This window comes from Pavona decussata, unplaced genomic scaffold, assembly GCF_977016875.1.
Source record: "Pavona decussata unplaced genomic scaffold, jaPavDecu1.1 SCAFFOLD_51, whole genome shotgun sequence".
In the NCBI taxonomy this organism is placed as follows: Eukaryota; Metazoa; Cnidaria; class Anthozoa; order Scleractinia; family Agariciidae; genus Pavona; species Pavona decussata.
Window position 1 is genome coordinate 3290150 of NW_028145473.1, and position 18531 is coordinate 3308680.

Sequence of the window (18531 nt, forward strand, 5' to 3'; positions counted from 1 at the left end):
ACTTATCTCCTATTAATAGTTTGTTAACCAAACACTTTTATTATTCACTATCCAGATTCCAGAGTCCACACCATTCAAGTATTTTAGCGAAGACCATTTCCGGTCTATGGACTATGAACTACCACGTACGGGTTATTTCAGGTCCTCAAAACTCCAACACCTCGGCCCCAAAAAGCTATTTTACGTACACAATGTTTATAACGAGCAGTTCGATTTTTAATAGTTTTGAAAGCTAAGATGTTGAAAACTTTAAATAAAGAAAACACTGGACTAGTTGTTTATTTATTTAAATTTATTATTATTTATTTATTTATTTATAATTTATTTATTTATAATTTATTTATTCATTTTACTTTTTTTTGTAATTTTTTTTGCACTAAAATTTCAAAAGCACTGAAAAAACATTCTCACGGGCATAGTTTTTGTTGCTAAAAACTGAAAGATAAACTTTGAAACTTGCCAACAGATTAAAAACACAGTGCGCTAGTTTGCACGAAAACTTACCGGCAATCTATAGAAAAGCGGGATTTCGGTCCCGAATAGTCTTCAGCGGATGTTTACTAGCGGCAAGACGTCAGGTAGGAACAGTAAGGAATAGTAGTGAAACCGTTTGAGAGAACGGCAATAACATCTAGGCCTTTTTAAAACTCCTCACTTGATGACTGGAGGAAACTGAAACAAGGAAACTCACGGTGGTTTAGAGCCAACCTAAGCCGAATGACTACGGATACTCTCTGCCTGTCTTGCTGCGATAATATTGCGCAAAATTCGATCCTCGATGTGGCCTGCATAACAGGCGTATTTAGCCGAGCGCGAAGCGCCAGTCGATATCAACATTATGCATAATCTAGTCATCGCTAATTTATTACAAGCAAGATTTTCGGGTGTTTGTTGGTCACGTGACCAGCCGATGATAGGTTCTTTTCCCGCCCCTCCCAAATTTACAAGGGGAAAAAGCTGGGAACGAGGTTGGGCTGTACGGGAAGTTTCGCACAATTCATGCACATTTTAGACGTTTTCATGGTTATAGTAAATTATTTACATGTATGTTCCAGTTTATAGGTAAATTGTTCTGTTGCACTGGGCTGCTACATTATAATTTTTTAAAGTTGTGAAATTTGCATGCAGAAAGTTTAAATATAACCACTGGTGTTATTAAGAAAAAAAAATTAAGTGTATAAAATTTAAGTCCACTGTCCAAATTTGACTCCCTCCTATTGTATATTTATGGTGAGGCCATCGAGGATCATTTGCGGTCCAATTTGGGGATCATTTCCCTTCCGACCTTCCGAGAATAATTTGCAGTCCAATTTGGGGATCATTTCCCTTCCGAGAATAATTTGCCGTCCAATTTGGGGATCATTTCCCTTCCGAGAATCGTTTGCGGTCCAATTTGTGAATCATTTCCTCTCCAGGGATCATTTTCGGACCTATACAGTACTTACCAATGCTAACACGACTTTGTGGCTTTATCAGCTGTTTGTTTCCCATTGCCCAATCTACAAAACAAAAACAGATAGAAACCAGACGTGACATTTGAAATAATCCGTCCTGCTAACATCAAGCTGTTCCGGGCGTTCAGTTTGAAGAAGGGATGGCGGGAGGGGGGAAGGGGGGCAGAGGGCACGCGCGTAAACACTATTATGAGAATCAAATGAAGAGAGAATCCCCCAAAAACAAAAAATAATAATAAAGTCGAACCTCCCTTTGCGGCCACCTCTCGTAAGCGACCACCTCTCCAAAGCCACCAGTTTTCTAAAATACTCCAAAAAAAGTTGCCACGTCAAATCACAATAGTTGGAACCTCTCGTGAGCGACCGCGACCACTTTTAGAGCAGAAAGTTTGGGATTCTGTTTTGTTTTCAACCTCTTGTAAGCGATCACTTGACAGATAATAATGTGTGGTGGAAACATTATCGCATTCTGAACACAACGCAAACAGCATACAAGTAACAAAAGTCGAAATCATATAATGAGACTTATCCCGTTCGCCATAATGGGTAACATTATCAGGGGCAACCCATTAACGGTTTGGGTCTTGAAATTCGAAGTTAAAATATTTTCATGGCTACTAAAATCGTTGTATGGGATTGAATGAGAGTTGGCGCATGGGGAAAGTCTGCAGTTACGATATGCTACCCTATGCTAATGAAGAAAAAGTTAGGCCCCCTATGAGCCAACCTCTCGTATGCGACCACCTCCCGTAAGCGACCACCCAGTCTTGACGTTTTGGGTGGTTGCTTATGGGAGGTTCGACTGTATTAATAAAATTGCTAGGGCAGCAATGTTATTAAAGCGGTCATTGCTCGGTGTCATCGCAAAAAATATATATCCTGAGAATGATACATTATTCAATCACTGACACAGGCATACTTTTTAATTGGAGAAAAGAAAATGCGACTACTCCTATCAGGAGTCGAACCTATGACCTTCCGATTCAACTAGTTCGGATGCCCTACTAATGAGCTACAAGAGACTCGTGGGAGCTAGGTCATAATAGATCCTTTAAAAAATATATCGCATTGCAATAATAGTACCAAAATTATGTTTTTATATATTGAATACTCATTGATATTAAACTAACTGAAAGAAGCATAGCTCTTTTGGATGTCTTTTTCCGTGTTTTCTTGTTTATTGTTTCTATTTAACAATTAGATTATGAGCTCGAGATTTCTATCGCGGGATAGTTGATGAGGGCGCAGCCTGAATCAGCTATCACGCATAGAAATCGAGAGCGAATAATCTAATTGTTTTATTATAAATATACTAGTCGTTCAAAACTAAACAAGTAAATTATCTATATCCTCATCGCAGGCACTTCGAAAACGCGGCGAAGCGGCCGCTATTTTGCTAAAAATCGCAGCTCACTATCTATCACAGAATAGATAGCGGGTAGCGTAGCCAATCAGAAATTGGCATTTGTGATAGAACACTAGTAGATTTATACTAGTTGGCAGCGTATACAATACGCGATTTTGCTACAAGCTTCTACTTACGTGATTCGCATCCATACAACTCCAGGGTGAGGCACTGATGTGATTTCCATGCGCGAATCTTCAGTCGAAAAATACGAGCGTGAAGGAAAGGGTCAAAAGACTGGTAACGAGCCCTGGCTTTGTAGTAATTCTTTCGGACCGATCTGTCCTCTCTTTGGACTCGAAAATGCTGCGATAAGGATTGAATATACACACTGTAACACTGATGTATTATAGGCCCGGTTGTTCAAAGAGTGGATAACTTTATCCAGTAGATAAGTCACTATCCAGCGGATAAAATGTATTAGCTGGAGTCAGCGATTTCAGCACACTGGATAACGTTATCCAGTGGATAAAATGCAATACATTTTATCCTCTGGATAGTGATTTATCCACCGCATAAAGTTATCTACTCATTGAACAACCGGGACCAGGCCCCAGTTGTTCAAAGGCCGGATAACTTTATCCGCTGGATAAGGCACTCTTCAGCGTCTAAGATATACTTCACGTTAAATGTTATGCACGGTTTTCGTACATTCCCCAACTAAGTAGTGGTTAGAGTGTGCATATTTGCTTGTGCACGAGGAAATACTGAAATCTTTGCACAGAACGAAACTGTCGGATAGTGACTTATCCACTGGATAAAGTTATCCGGCCTTTGAACAACTGGGGCCAGAACGATACAAAATAGGATATGAAAAAAGTGCAAGAATGCTAGAACTATGAAGCCCCGATCCGCATCCAATTATTATATCAGTCTGTAGAGTATGGCAGAACTCGATAAAAATAAAAGCATTTTATTGGCGTACACCGCGTGTAGCATGATCTTCGAAGTTACCCACGTGACTGACGCGTGCATTCTTTTTATTTTTTTATTTATTTATTTATTTATTTATTTATTTTTAATTTTTTTATTTTTTTAGTTTATACAGTATTGAACATTAGATACAGTAAATAAGTCAGAGAAGAAAGGTAACTTCCGGTATTAGTATAAGACTGTTGTCAGCAAGTTCCTGTTCGAAGTTATTTTTTAATTTTGGCACGCATCATGGAAATTTTGGCCTGCATACAAAACGAGCTTTACAAATTTTTAGCCTGATTTTCGAGACAAACAATTAAAGCAAGTGACACACTTCGGACACCAACCCACGGCCTGGCCAGTACCTTACGCAAGCGCACAGCCGTATCACCCGGGCAGTGGCGGCCACGGACCGGCAGCTGAAGGTGGATCAGCCTTCCCAGCGCATGCCGTGGGAGAACTGCCGTGCGGTTCCCAGCCAACAGCTACCACATGTGTGCTGTGGAGCTGTTGCTTAAAGGGGTGTTTTGCACCTGTATCGGCAGTAAAGGGTGCCTGATACACGGCCTTTTGGTCTTTCGGTGCCCGACTGCTATGCCATACTGATGAGGCCCAACAAGGCCAGGTGATATGTCTGTGTGCATACGCATGACGTACTGGCCAGGCCTTGGGTTGGTGTCCGAGAGTTTCACTTTCTTTAATTGATTGTCTGATTAGAGAGTTTGAAATTGAATTTCATCATTTTGAAGGGCAAATTATACAATTCTTTAGAATAGCCCATTCTGAAAAGGATACTAGCCAATCGCATGGAAGAATTCGATGGACACGCCTATAACAAGTAGTTCACATTGGTACATTGAGTTGCAGAACGACCAGTGTTGGTCGCCACTTCTGACCAAATGGAAAATCATCGATTGATTGGAAATTCCTAACGTAGCTTAACGTTAATTTTGTACTTACTCTAGGAAGGCCATTTTCATCTTTGACAACTGTCCACAGTCGACCATCAGGGCTGAATTCAACACTGTAATGAGTGACTAGATGAGTCCACTCTTCATCAGATGGCCCGTTAACGCCCCATTTCCAGCCTTCAACAACTGCACCAGAAATCAGCTTCATTGATCCTGTGAAAAGAAGACTCTTGGTCGAGATTTGTCAATTTGACAAAAGAGCGAACTGAGCTGCAACGAACTCGACCATCTTCTCACTCAAGTCCCTCAACATTCCCGCACACGTTTCCAGGTCGCTAGCTAAGGTCCCATATAAACCCTTTCACAACGTACTGTACTGAAACTTTGTTTTGCTGGTACTGAGAATAACAGCACTGACAATCGAGTCGCCGATGGTGCAAACTCGTGCAAAACGACCTCGCCCACAAATGAAATATCGCTCCTAACAATATCGCTCATAATGTTAAATAACTCGTCTATAGCTAGTTGTCCTACAACAAAGTCGCCTTTGTACAAAACATAGACCACAAAACCAACATCAGTAGATGGTTACAAAGAACGATACAACAGACTTAAATAGTCCTTATAACTGATATGGTGTGGGCATGGTATTTTCCTTTTGTTGTGCGCGATTTAGCAATTGAACCAATCAACTAATCAGCATGATAACGGAGCAATAAAGGCCAACCGTAATTCGAACTCATTCCAATGCAGAGGTCACATAGCACCCCAATCTTCTTCACGAATCTACAGCCCACGCATTCTATGTCGATGAAAGTGAATATATGAAAATTCATACATTTGAACTGCGGAAGAAATAGTCGATAAGTGAATGATCATCCCAGTTACTTAAGCAACTTAAGCAGTTGGCTGGATAGCTAAGTTGGTAGATAATATCAGATTATGGTTTATGGAAAGAGTGCGCAAATTCACAATTATAACTGAACCCGAAGCTTGTTTAATAACAGCTATAATTCTTACCCAGGTCGACTTGCACCCATTCTCCAAAAACATGACCCGGGTTAGTACACCATGGAGAATTGTTCCAACCTAATCGGTGTGGGTTTCCGTAATGTGGTTGCTCAGACGAAACCTGGATGTTCCTATAGTAGAAATCCTCACTTCTGATCAAAGGTTTCATGCAATCTGAAAAGAAAATTCCACAGGCAGATTCGGGAAGGATCAGAGGAGGTCGCGCGATTTATCACCCCCGGTAAATAACGTCGTAATCGTAAAGTACTTTTCATTAGTATATACCACACAAGTGAATAGTGCTTTTCGCACGTTCTGATTGGTTAACTCGAAGGTGATTAGCGAAGCACTACAATCACTGTGGCCAATCGCAAAGGACCATCAGACAAGCCGGATGCCTTGGCTGAAATTTAAGTTGCAGAAAGTTTTAGGAAACAAAATGAATGCTTAACAACAACAACAAAACAAAAACATTATGCAATTCAATGTCGCTTTTCAAGAACTTGAACAAATATCAGTCTGATAATCAGTCGTCGTTGATAAGGCAAGGTGATATCAATGCATTCCAAATGAAGAAATTTGACAAACAACTGAGAACTATCTTAATGCGACAGGAGGCTAGTTTCAATTCTATTTGAAGTAAACTCCTGCTTTGTGTTTATTGGGTTTCAAACCTGCAATCAGGCTATTTTCGTTTCTTTTGGTAAACCATCCCAGCTGAAAACGCGAAACCAATAGGCCATTTCCGAGTTGCTTTGAATCTCAGTTTGAACCTAAATTTAATCGTAGGAAGTTTTAGAGGAACCTTATTCCCCGAATTTACTAGCTGCTGTTGGCTATACGAAAATGTTAGCTGAAATTATTTCGCATTTTTAACGAATCAGTTTTAGAGTGTTGAGAAATTTTGAGCTGACATTTTGCCGAAGAAAACTTTAGATTATCTTTAAACCTAAATCCAAATTTCTGAGCTGGAGACAAGGATCTTCCCAACAGATAGCAACCTAAATCAACCGTTGAGTGACCCTGTTAAACATTAAAAATTTTAACTTACAAGGCGTGTCCTTCTTGTGCATAGGCAACAAAATGGCATTAATGGACAGAAACGGATGACAGAGCACAAGTAATGCTACACACAAATACGGCTCCATGAAGGTAAAACAACAGAACAAACACGGAAACAGTTGCTGTGACGACAGTAAGAATCGCGTCACAAACAATACCACGCAAGAGCGCGAGCTTAGAAATTCGACAACAGAAAAGTTGCATTTCTCATCATTTTCATTGTTCAGTTGTATTATTATCCTACTGGATGTGTAGATGTATAGCATGCACCACTCTTTATTTTCACCAGTTGTGTTGCATTTCGCAGGGCTGATCACTAAACCAAGAACATCATAAATTGAAAGAGAAAGTGACAGTTTCAGCGCGCGCGGTAGTAGACTCCAAACCTTTCTTTTCCTTGTTCACGAAGCGCGCAAGCCGCATCCCTTCCTTCCCTTTTTACATTGAATTGCGATTCCAGCCTCCCAGGACTAATCACGTTTATTAAGCGAGACAAGCTGCCTGTCTAAGGCTTGGGACCGAAGTCGATAGTCCTCGACGGTTTCTTCATAGAACAAGGCGGGATCGAGGCTGTACACCTTGTAATAGTCCGAACGTAAGCGAAAACAGAAGCCTATTTGTTAGCCAGAGAACAAACAGCGTTCTGGGTTAAAGCACTAGCCGGGGGAACTTACACAACAACGATGGCCACGGCAACGACAACGACGCAAAACAATAGGTTTAATGAGCAAAAACAATCGCTCTGCACGTGCGTTTTAAATTTTGGTACCTATCTTTGCCGTCCTCTGCAAAACAACGTGATTACCAAATTCAAGGTTTTGTGGAGAACGTGAGCACACGACGGCCAATTTAGTTTCTGGTTAGTTCGCCGCTGAGTGAGTTGAAATGATCGCCAAGTAGCACAAATAATTTGAAGTTATATTTATAAGTGACTTTTCGTTGTCGTTGCGTAAGTTCCCTACTGACCTCGTTCCCAGGGTCTCTCTCTGTCACTGGTTGTCATTTAATATCTTTATAAAACGAGCCTATTTAACGATCTCTATCTGTCGACCATTTCCTATGTCCACAAAATTCGAGGTTTTCCTGACCAAACCAAATCATTCTTGATTTGAAAATTACCACTAGCCCTCGTTGCTCTAGCGGCTGTTACGTACTCATTATAAGGTGTCCAACCTTGTTTTCGAATACAACCCTTCCTGATCAGCTGTACGGGTGAACTGGGGACAAGGCTGCCTCGAATGTGAGATCTGAGAAAAAGAAAGCGACAACTTGTATCATGCGCGCGCATGCTAGCACGGTAGCAAACTCATTTTTACTATTTTTAGGAGCATCGCTGTATATTTTTGCGGATTGCGCTAAGTTTGCCTGGTTAAAACACAAGCAGTAAGTAAAAATATGCCGCGATAGTACAGATCAAAACACCTGATAAGAGATGTATCATTCAACTTAAAAACCTTTTACAATGAAGAACAAAGAAAACTACCGGGAAAGAGTGAAAGCGGATGACCGTCAAACCGGTCTTTTACTGTACAAAAATTAACTACACGAATATCGCGGCATATTCGCACTCGCTCCGCGTGTTATCAGAACGTTACAAAGTGCAGATGGATAACCCCATGTGCACAAAGAATGCAAGTGCGACATGATAATCGTAAAAGCTTGTTATTTTGTATAGTACAAAACAAACACAAAATTCTCTTGAGGAGGAAGGTGTGGAGAGGAGGGGGCTTGATTACTAAAGGGATTTTACATTATCATTTCAAGTCAAAAAACGGACTTCAATCCACAGAATGTTTAATGTAATAATTTTAACTCTAGCTATCTTCTCACATCTTCCGCGCACCATTCAAACTACTTCAGCTCATCTTCTTTCCCGTGAGCTGTTAAAACTTTGCAGCAACCTACTCCAGGATTGCAAAAGCTGTGATTCGATTGTTTACATAAGTAATCTCCCTTCTTAAAAACCGCCCTGAATAACTTCTTTATCTTTTTATAATTGTCACTTGGTTCTCATTAACCTTCTTCTCTTTCCTAATTACTCTGTCCTGTTATTCCCCCGGCCACACCCTTACATTTGTTTTGTACTCGTTTTGCATCTGTTGTTGTTGTTTTGCTTTTTTTTTTTTTTTTTTTTTGCTTTGTTTTTGTTTTTTGGTTAGTTTCTGTGGCGATTCAAAACAAAACAAAACGAAAACAACAACAAACAAAGGAAAAATTAGCTCTTGAAAAAAGAAAAAAGGACAAACTGAGCAAGCGCTTATCTGTTCATTGCTAGAACCAAAACGAACCAAATGGACGTAATCAACGTCTACTCTTTCCCCCCGAAATACTGCAAAGATAACGATCGTTTACAAGGGTCCTTTTTTCCTGAAAACTTACAACTTGAGCTTAGCAAAAGATCAAGAAATATCAACAACCCAAGCCCGACATCTCCTCCTCGCAGTTTTTTAATGCCTATGAATAACTTTAGGCCTATCGATTTATCGTACTGGAAATGAGAATGTACACAATGATCATTGCGTTTAAGGAGAGAGTTGTGATACTCCTGGTCCGGTTTCCAAGTATGCGATTTGAACAGACTATAACTCTTAACGCATCTTTCAATACACACATTTTGGCTGTAAATGTGGGAAGAAATTATGTTCAAATTCTTTTTATGGAGCATCAAGAAGGGCCTCATACTATCATCAAAAGCAGCTCCAAGACATTTGAAATTTACCAAGAGTACTCAGGCTCTTTGGCCACCTGATTTCTGCGGTAAAATAATGCAAATGAAAGGCAGAGCCAATCACAAAAACTACAGTTTTTTCGATTTCCCCGAGTCTCTCTCCTGGCAACCAACTGCTGACCAAAGAACCTGAGGACTCTGGGTAAGAGATTGGGAAGAAATTTACCCGTCTTAGGTTATACTAAGAAGTAAAATAATCTTCATTAACAGAAGTAACGGCAGTGGGGGAGGGAGGGGTGGGGGACTGTATTGTTCTATCATGGCAACTGTGATGCAGGCGGCAGTACAGATGATGAGTTCGGCTGCTGCATCTGTGGTTGTTGTTGTTGCTGTTGTTGTTGCTGTTGTTGGAAGGCTGCCGCTTGTGCTTGCTGAAGTTGTTGGAATTGTTCTTGTTCAGCCTATAACCGAAAACAAAAGCAAAAGCTAATTTTAATTCCGTGTTTTGCCATTAAAAAATAATGTTTATACAACTCATACAAAATAAGTGTAACTGTTGTATTCCTAACTTTGGTCGGTTTTCAATTACAAAAACGTGCAGCTTGCCTGAAGTATAACCAAGTGACTGTTGTCGAGCAGAAAAGAAACAATAAAGAAATATTGCTATATTTTGCTGATTTTGCTTGGAAAAGCAATTAGAAGACAATTTAATGGTCTCTATTTCTCTGGCATGGTGTAATGGCTCATATACCATGGCTGCTAAGCCAATCAAATCGCTCGAATTGCATTATACAGTGACCCAGTTTTTAATAATACAATATATCTCACCTGAGCTTGTTGTAGTCTTGCCTGTTGAAACAGTTCTTGCTGTTGTCTCAGCAACTCTTCCTCTGGAATTCCCTGGGGGAAGAAAAACATTTGAAAACATTAACACAGCAGGGAGTACAATGCTACTAAATACACCACCTACATACAGACATCTTGTCATTCAAAGTTCAGTTGTTCCCCAGAAATGGCAACACTAAATAAAATGCTGTGATTTCTTAGTCTAGTTAGAGTATCTGTTAACTCTAACCCAAAACAAAGGTGTTTCTCTTGTTTGATAGCGTTTTAATATACAACCACAACATAGGTTCACCTCCATCACTGAGCTGTAAGTCAGAACTGAATTACTGTATAACAAAAAAAACTGACACTTCTCCTCACTTAAGTTTAACTCAGCTTTCAATAAACAGACCCTCAGCTGCCCCCCAAGAAACCAAAACTCATGCACTGTTTACATTTCTAATGTACAGCAGGCAGAGCTGTTTCAGCTTTAAGATGAATTACCAACCAGCAGACCTGATGATCGGCATGACATTTTGTTTTGTTCTCGTGTAGAACTCTCCTACATGTGTTTCATTTGTAAATGAATGATGTAGGCCAGTGATGAAAAGTTAATTAACCGGCATGTATATGTACAACTTGTCACCTTTCGTACCATAATCTGTACCCTTGACTACAATTTCACTGATACTGATATTCTTTAAATAAATACATTAAACATACCAGATTTTCTAACCGTGTGCTTGCCCTTCGTTTGTTCTACAAAACAAAGAAACAAAAATTCAGAGCAACATTTATGAACGAAAACCAAGTTGGGAGGCTGAAGGGGGGAAGAGGAAGGGGGCAAACATTTTACATCCCATACCATTTACTCTCACTCTGGGGTTTCTACTTCCTCATTGGTGGCTCCCACCTCTGCGTACTTTTCACAAAATTCTTTCTTACTTCTCTTGCCTCCTCTCTAGTACCATTTTATCCTGTTTCCGTCCCCTCTCTCATAGTTTCCATCTCCTTCAATGCCAAGGCTGAGTTGTTCAATTCATGCTTAACTGTAATCCAAGTTATCTACCACAGTTTACCCAGGATTAGTGCTAAACAGGCTTCAAACAACTTGGCCCTGGTTCCTAAAGTACATGTACGTGTATACATACATGTAATTCTAGACTGCTCATCTGTTTGCTCAAACACTGTCTACACATACTGTACATGTCACGATTGAGCCTTAATGTAAGTCCACAGTGTTTTAAACAGTCATGCAACAAATTTTTAGAACAATAACTACAGACTGAGACAAATCTCTAGGGAAAATGTAGCATAGCATGGCACAGTTTTCAATGAAGCCTACATGTATTTACATCCAGTCAAAATAAATGTGTGGGAGAAAACATGCAAGTTGATAAAATAAATTATGATAAAACAAATAAACTTTTCAACCCTGCTTTTACAACATACTCTCATGACTGACAACTTCCATTGATTCCATAATGCTAGCCAGAGTACGCATAATGTGAACTTACAGCAGCCTGAGTTTTACACTCTTGAAGGACTGATCTGACCTCTTCAATGTAAGTAGTGAAACCAAGTCCCTAATAAGGAAAAGAAAAGAAAAGGAAAATGCCAAAGTAGCTTATAAATAAATTCATTTGACATGCATGTTGGACAAAAGTTGCTTGCATCTAATATATATGCAGCGAAATCTCAGTCCCCAATAAATGTACTGTATTTTGGCATACAAACTTTTTTTTTTATTTTATTGACAACACAACTTGTTATCATTATTTTTACATGTACTAAGTCAATGCTAGAAATTCAAATAAAAGTAGGAAAGCCCACATCAGGGAACATACAGACCTGACATCAAAGTCCTTTATTTCGTTCTATTCTACTTTTTTTGATCTTTGAACAGCAAAACCTTCAATACTTGAACAATAATTTTCAGAGCAACACATAACTAACCCTGAACATTTCCTAAAAAACGAAGCTTCTCAAGCTACAGGTACCTATGATTTTCTCAATAACTTTGTAAAGAAATTAATGACCTTTTTGAACTTTTCATGTACAGAAATTCAAACAGTTTTCACTGTTTTATATAATTTGCAGCTGTAAGTTACAAAACAAAATAATGAAGGGCTTGGGGCAATATTAACTGACCTATAGCCCTTTTAGATCACCTTTTGTTTTGTTTGTTCTTGTTGTTGTTGTTTGTTGTTTTGTTTTTTGCTAGATTTGCTTTTTGCATGTGGCCCTCAACTCATAAAAAAATTGGGAAATGATTCCCCATGATCTTTTCACTTTTTGCAGCTCATTTGGAGTAGAACCCATGATTGTCGGCAAGAATTTCATTTTTATCACAAAAGGAAGTGCAGAGCAGCAGATAAAACATTGAGGAAACATTTCCCCTTCAATGAAATTAAAAGCCACCTGCAAAAAATTCAGTGAATCTAAGCTAAAACAGTAAAAAGTGATCTACAAAGCACTTAAGGTCAGTTACACTGTACCATTTTGTGTAGCTGCATGAGTAATACGATTTATTGCATCCTACCTGCAAAGCTTGAAACACATGTTCAGGGAGAATTGTCTTTTTTAGTTGACGATTGCATATGTCATTTGCCTCTGATGACACCAAGTGAATAAACTCTGCAATGAACAACCAGTATCTATTACTACAACATCCATTACAATTCACATTAATTGTGAAACACTAAAGAAATGAATGTTTCAATTGGTAAAAATAATATCTTTATAAATCTTGCCCTGATTTTGAAAAGAGCTTTTCTTTTGATTCACTCACCCAAAGGCCATGACTTTGTGTATTGGCAAAATTAAGTCAACAAACATGGACATTTACGTACACATGTAATTTACTATTGAAACTGTGTCCAAGTGTTATCCAATTTTCAAACCCTCTACAACAAAGTCACACAATCTATTTACAACTTGCATGTAAATAAGGGCTGTCATCAGGGGCATTTGGAACACTTTTTAACACCTCCTGGTATTTGTTGGTGCTGTTCCTTAATTTGTATAAGTCAGTCCCTTCAATCTAAAAAATTCTAAAAGTCACCAAATTATCAATCCCAAATCTCAAAACACAGTACATGCATTACTTTTCTCGAGCCCAAAAGCATCACCTCACACCAGCAAGGGAGTTTAATTTCCAACAAGTAATTCCATTTACGTCAAGCAATTGGCTTCAGTGCAAAATAAACACGTAAGTAATGATTTGTCCTTGGCATTCAGATTTCTCTGAATTCACTCAGATTGGGTTCTTGTTTCAGAAACATGGTTCCATGTTACTTTGAGATCTGGGGGCTTGAATTTGCCCAACATTCATAATAATAGCTTATGACTTTAACCTAAAAACTGAGTGTCACTCACATTTGAAATGATTTTTTTAAACCAAACAAAAAAAGTTCTACTGTAACATGACAACAATTCTCTTAGCCAAAGTAGCACTGGTAAAACACCTGTTATCACATTAGAACTTTTGATTAGCTTTAAATAGATATGAAAAGAGAAATTTTGGATGCCAAGGCCAAATCATCACTTACTGTACATTGGTTTTGCACTCTTCAGTTGTAATTATAATTACTAAATTCATCCTTTTTTGAGGCACATAGAAACAAATTAGGCCAATGATTCCAATCAATGACACCCAGATACTAGAGGGAACAGAGACTGTCTTCACTCAAAAGTTTTGAATCTAATTAATGATTTGAATTTCTTTAACACTGTACATTTGCATGAAGTTTGGTTTTCCAAGTATTTTTTAACATCTTCTGTTGTTCCCAGGTCAGTGCTGGATTGAACTCAATGTCATACTTGTTCAACAGCACTGACTCATGTATGCACATGCCGTAAATAAGTTGGTAACAAAAAATAATTAATTCAACATCATTTGACAAGAAACAAACTTGACATGATGAATATTACAGTATGAAAAAAATGTTGAATCTAAAAGTTGATATCAACAGCCACCCTATTAAACACTTAAAATAAGTTACAATCAACAATATTGAATGATTAAATGACTTTCTGTCTTAATTCCCAACATTAATTAATATGCCCTGACCTGTACAGCAGTTCAGAATAAGTTCTCGTGCATCATTAGACACTCGAACATTTGGAATCATCTCCTTGATCATCTTGTTGACAGCAGCTGTAATAAAAAATTGCAGTTCATGCGACAAACTTTCACCCTAGAGACAAATATTGTCAGGCTTACAAATTATTATTATTATTATTATTAATATTATTATTATTATTATTATTATTTATTTTTTTATTTTTTTGTATTTTAATAGTTTTTATTCCATTTTATTTAGTTACAGATTCACAAATGAAAACATTATACTAGTACAGAACACACACACATACACATCTACAAAGGACAGTAATTAGGGAACCATGGCGCATTATTGTTATGGCTATTATTGCTATTTTGTTTCTTTTTATGAGCTACAAATATCAATCATGGTGTTTGCTGATGTACTCGCCCCATTTTTTAAATGAATAGCTAAGTTACCTGGTGATTTATCTGTGATTTAGCGATTTTAGTTTCAAGCTGATTAAACTACTTTAACCTTTGCAATAAATACTCTAAAGCTAGGTCTGGTTTGGACAATTCTCATATGTGCCATTTTGCTATTAACAAAATATGATTTACAAATAAATAATCTTTACAGTCTACAAATACCAAGCATTATGCTTTTATATTTATTTGCTAAAGCACACAACAACATCTTATTTGGTACTGCCAATTCTTAAATTGCAGATCAAGATGAATCATAACATGCAGTCCCAATATCACACAAAAAGCAAAATGTTTTTGAATACATGTACTTCTCAGCAGCTGCTGAGAAAAAGCTTAAGTTCTGGTTGGGATATTCTTGTACGCGTAAACACTGGAATCCACCAGTGATACAGCGTGAGAGTGCTCAAACTTCAGTCAAGTTAAACTGTGGTGTGATAACCTTGAGTTATCTTCAGTTGTAAAATTAATATGTACACACATGTAAGCTACTTTGTTTCATTGATAGAAAAATCAAAATCATTTAGTCTGGAACTTGAGAATTTCTCAAGAGCGAAAACATGGTGGGATGTTGCATTTCTTTACCCCCAACACCATGTCTGGTAACCTGACAAGATTAAAACTCTTAAAGTCCTTTCTTAATAATAGAGTATTTTTTCCTTTCAGTAAACCAAAGAAAAAGATTATGAATGAGCCTGCAACATCTTTTGTTAGATATTAATGATTTTGTCAAATAAGAGGACATTGAAGCACTAGTTGTTAATGTAACAAGTTGTCACGTGTACATGTATAAAAGAACACACATATTTAATTTGGAAAAAAGTATGCCATCTTATGCTATCGCTTTTGGTTATTCCACATGAAAGTAGACTTCTTATGGCCGAAGGTCCAATGTTTAAGAATTTGACCACAATATTTTGTCACATTCAATATGTGCATGACAAGTTAACTTTCCTTGTAATTGAATGGGAAAACAAAGTGGATAATAACCTATTAAAACTCCGCCACTTCCCTTACTTACTGAGGTGTAAATCAACCAGGAAAAACCGAGCTGAAACCAGGGTTTTTTAAAGCTCTCACACAAGGTTTTACCTTGGTCAAACTGCGATTCAACAGAGGCAAAACCATGTGAAATGCACAAATACATGTACATCACATACATATAAGCTTAATTTAAATTAATCTGAAGGGGAACTACTTTGTAAAGGCCCCTTATATCTTGGGAAGTTTACAAACATTGATCAATCATTCAATTGCAAGTTGAGATACAAAAGGCTCCCTAGAAAGATGGAAGATGAAACTAAATTTCAGCGAAAAAAAAATACTTTTTACCACAATATAACATAGAATTTAGACGTTATACATTCTTAAAACTAAGAAAAACTGCGCTGTGCTGATTGATCGTCGTAAAAAGTGAAAATTTCTGCACAAACCTCTTGGTAATGTAACATCGTCATCGGCCGCCGCTTCCGCCATCTTGGATTACTTGTTCGGAATACTGCGTACCTCACCGTGGGCTCATATTATTTTCTTTTTTTTACCTTTTGGAAAGTAAATTGAAATATATTCCGCCATTATCTTTTTCAAAATTCCAAGTGTAACCTGAAATATTAATATATTGGTCAACGATAATAAGGCAAGACAGGTTTCACAATTAACGGTGATTGTCGGTGGCAGGGGCTCCTGTCGGTGGTTGAATCCCGCATCTTTTCACTTTAAAAAGATACGCATTGAATCAGAGGGGCATTGCCAATAAGGAGAATACCAGGAGCACCCAAAGGTTCATCTCCGTCAGTATCTGAAGGAAGAAAATCTAAAGTTTTTTTCGGTAAAATGTTAGTACAAATTTCGTAACCGCACTTTATTATAATTATCTCTCAGCTGCTACGCACGGTGTGATTGGTCAATTTGGGCCGTATTTCACTCAGTGTAGGGCCCGCTAAATTTGAAAGTTACCTTTCCCGCGCGCTCAATTAACCTCAGAGATATAATAAATATCCAGTATATTACTAACTTTGTTATCTCGGTACGTATCCTCGACTGTTTTTTTTTTTTTTTTGTTTTTTTTTTTTTTTGCTTCGTGCTTGGGCCATAAATCAACGGGAAAAAACTCGTTCCCTAACTTACGGTACGGACCTCGAACTCGGTTAGTAAGAGGTATGTCGTTAAAAATGCGAAAAAAGGTCAGCTAGCAGCTTTCTGAAGCCAACACCAGCTAGACCTTTCTGCAACTTAAAAAGCATCCGAACAGATCAATCCATATAGCTTAGTACACAAATACGCCATTGTGTAAGTTAAACCAGTTTGATCCAAGGAATGCCTTAGCAGAAAATTTTTAAAGTTGCAGAAAGCAGAGAAAGTTTTAAGGAACAGAGATCATATTTTTCAGCCGAATTGAAGGGTTTTTGATGGCTGTACGAAAATGCTAACTCAGCTTGAGTGCCATACTATTAGTTGACGCAAGTATGCCTTTAAAGGCAACTAAACAGTCTGGAAACGAAGGAGACAACATTTTAAGTGTGGGTGCCCCTGAAACCTTTGCTTTTCTTCACAACAAAATCTAAATTTCTGAGACGATAGGAGTCTTTCCGAACAGATTCAGCAGTAAAAGTCCGTTCGGTGCACCTGAATGTATAAGCACGACTGACAGGTTGTGGATTGAAGGTCATTTTTTACAAGTAACGTTTAACTGAAAAAAAAGGGAAGCAGGCCAAATTGTCACGAATCTATAACTAGCAGAATGTGCACCCATTCAGAGCAAACAGCACAAAACAGTTTAAACGTACTTAGGTATACGTTTAGATTGGCACGAAATAAACAAATTGCCATTTAAAGTTCTCGTGGATACAAAATCGCGGAAATTTCAATATATAAAATTTTGAACAGATACTTAACAACGAATTCATTCCTTACTAAAATAGATCTCAACTTCACCATTTTGCACTTTCTGTCAACAGGTGAACGAATCCCGCGAACATTTATTTATTACGTGCTCCTATACAACGAGTTTATGGCTGGACTTTATTTGTTCAACGGTGTAAAAAAAATAGTTATAGATTTAGAGCAACTTTCTAATACTGATATTCTTTTGGCAATCTGGCAGAGAAAGGAAGATTTTCTATTACTAAATTATCTTTTAATTTTAGCTAAGCAATATATTTATGAATGTCGCAAAAAATGTCCCCATCCTTCCTTCGGAATATTCACCAATAAGATCAACTACGTTTTGTTCTTTGCCGTCCTCTACACAACAACAAGAAAAGACCACAAGGTTTTATGGAGAACGTGAACATATAATGATTAATTTTTCTTTCTCTTTCTGAACTTTAAAGCCGCCCCTACGACGTTAGCTCCTGGATAATTCGGCCACATTACACAAACTAAATAAGTATAAATCATTGCGAATTTATTCAGAAAACGCGAATGTAATTTTTAAGTCCGGGTCTCGTTTTCTTCGTCGTCGTCGCCTCTGCTTAAGATTCCTGGAGGAACAATGGTCCACTGTTGGTTTTTGAGATCCTCCTATTTTGTCTTCTTGAATCTTTTGGGTTCCTGGAAGTAAATTCCTTGGTAATAAAAATTGTTCGGTTGCCTTTCATGTGAGGTTTTAATTCGGACGACCGTGGAACACCGTAGTTTAAAGTTTACTCGTTGGGATGTGGGTGGACTGCAGAAACTGCGTCCTCTCTGGAAACACAACTATTTTTTAATACACAAGGTTAATTGTGCTCTAGATTTCATTTAGGAAC

General features: G+C 38.0%; 2 protein-coding genes across 2 annotated transcripts in view; both read right to left on the reverse strand.

Moving 5' to 3' along the window:
* LOC146481094 (uncharacterized) overlaps window positions 1-6984 on the reverse strand; it is a 45903-nt gene extending 38919 nt beyond the window's left edge. The window contains exons 1-5 of the mRNA XM_085108796.1: window positions 6748-6984; window positions 5706-5870; window positions 4735-4898; window positions 2997-3165; window positions 1446-1499 (exon numbers count right to left, since the gene is read on the reverse strand). Of these exons, the coding sequence (XP_084964922.1) occupies window positions 1446-1499; window positions 2997-3165; window positions 4735-4898; window positions 5706-5870; window positions 6748-6844 (649 nt within the window). The 5' untranslated portion in view covers window positions 6845-6984. The remainder of the gene's footprint in view (window positions 1-1445; window positions 1500-2996; window positions 3166-4734; window positions 4899-5705; window positions 5871-6747) is intronic.
* Window positions 6985-8535: 1551 nt separating this feature from the next.
* On the reverse strand, window positions 8536-16282 carry LOC146481095 (protein Dr1-like). The gene is made up of 7 exons (XM_085108829.1): window positions 16216-16282; window positions 14324-14410; window positions 12794-12888; window positions 11769-11837; window positions 10975-11010; window positions 10255-10326; window positions 8536-9887 (listed from the first exon to the last, which is right to left on the reverse strand). The coding sequence occupies exons 1-7, from the start codon at window positions 16256-16258 to the stop codon at window positions 9744-9746; spliced, it is 546 nt and encodes a 181-aa protein (XP_084964955.1). The 5' UTR covers window positions 16259-16282; the 3' UTR covers window positions 8536-9743.
* Window positions 16283-18531: the final 2249 nt, after the last annotated feature.

Coding starts and splice junctions, on each gene's coding strand:
- LOC146481095 (XM_085108829.1), bottom strand. CDS start 16,258: ATGGCGGAAGCGGCGGCCGATGACGATGTTACATTACCAAGAG. Junction 11,011..11,768: donor AGTGTAAAACTCAGGCTGCT/GTAAGTTCACAT, acceptor TTTGTTTTGTAG/AACAAACGAAGGGCAAGCAC. Junction 10,327..10,974: donor GCACACGGTTAGAAAATCTG/GTATGTTTAATG, acceptor TTCTTCCCCCAG/GGAATTCCAGAGGAAGAGTT.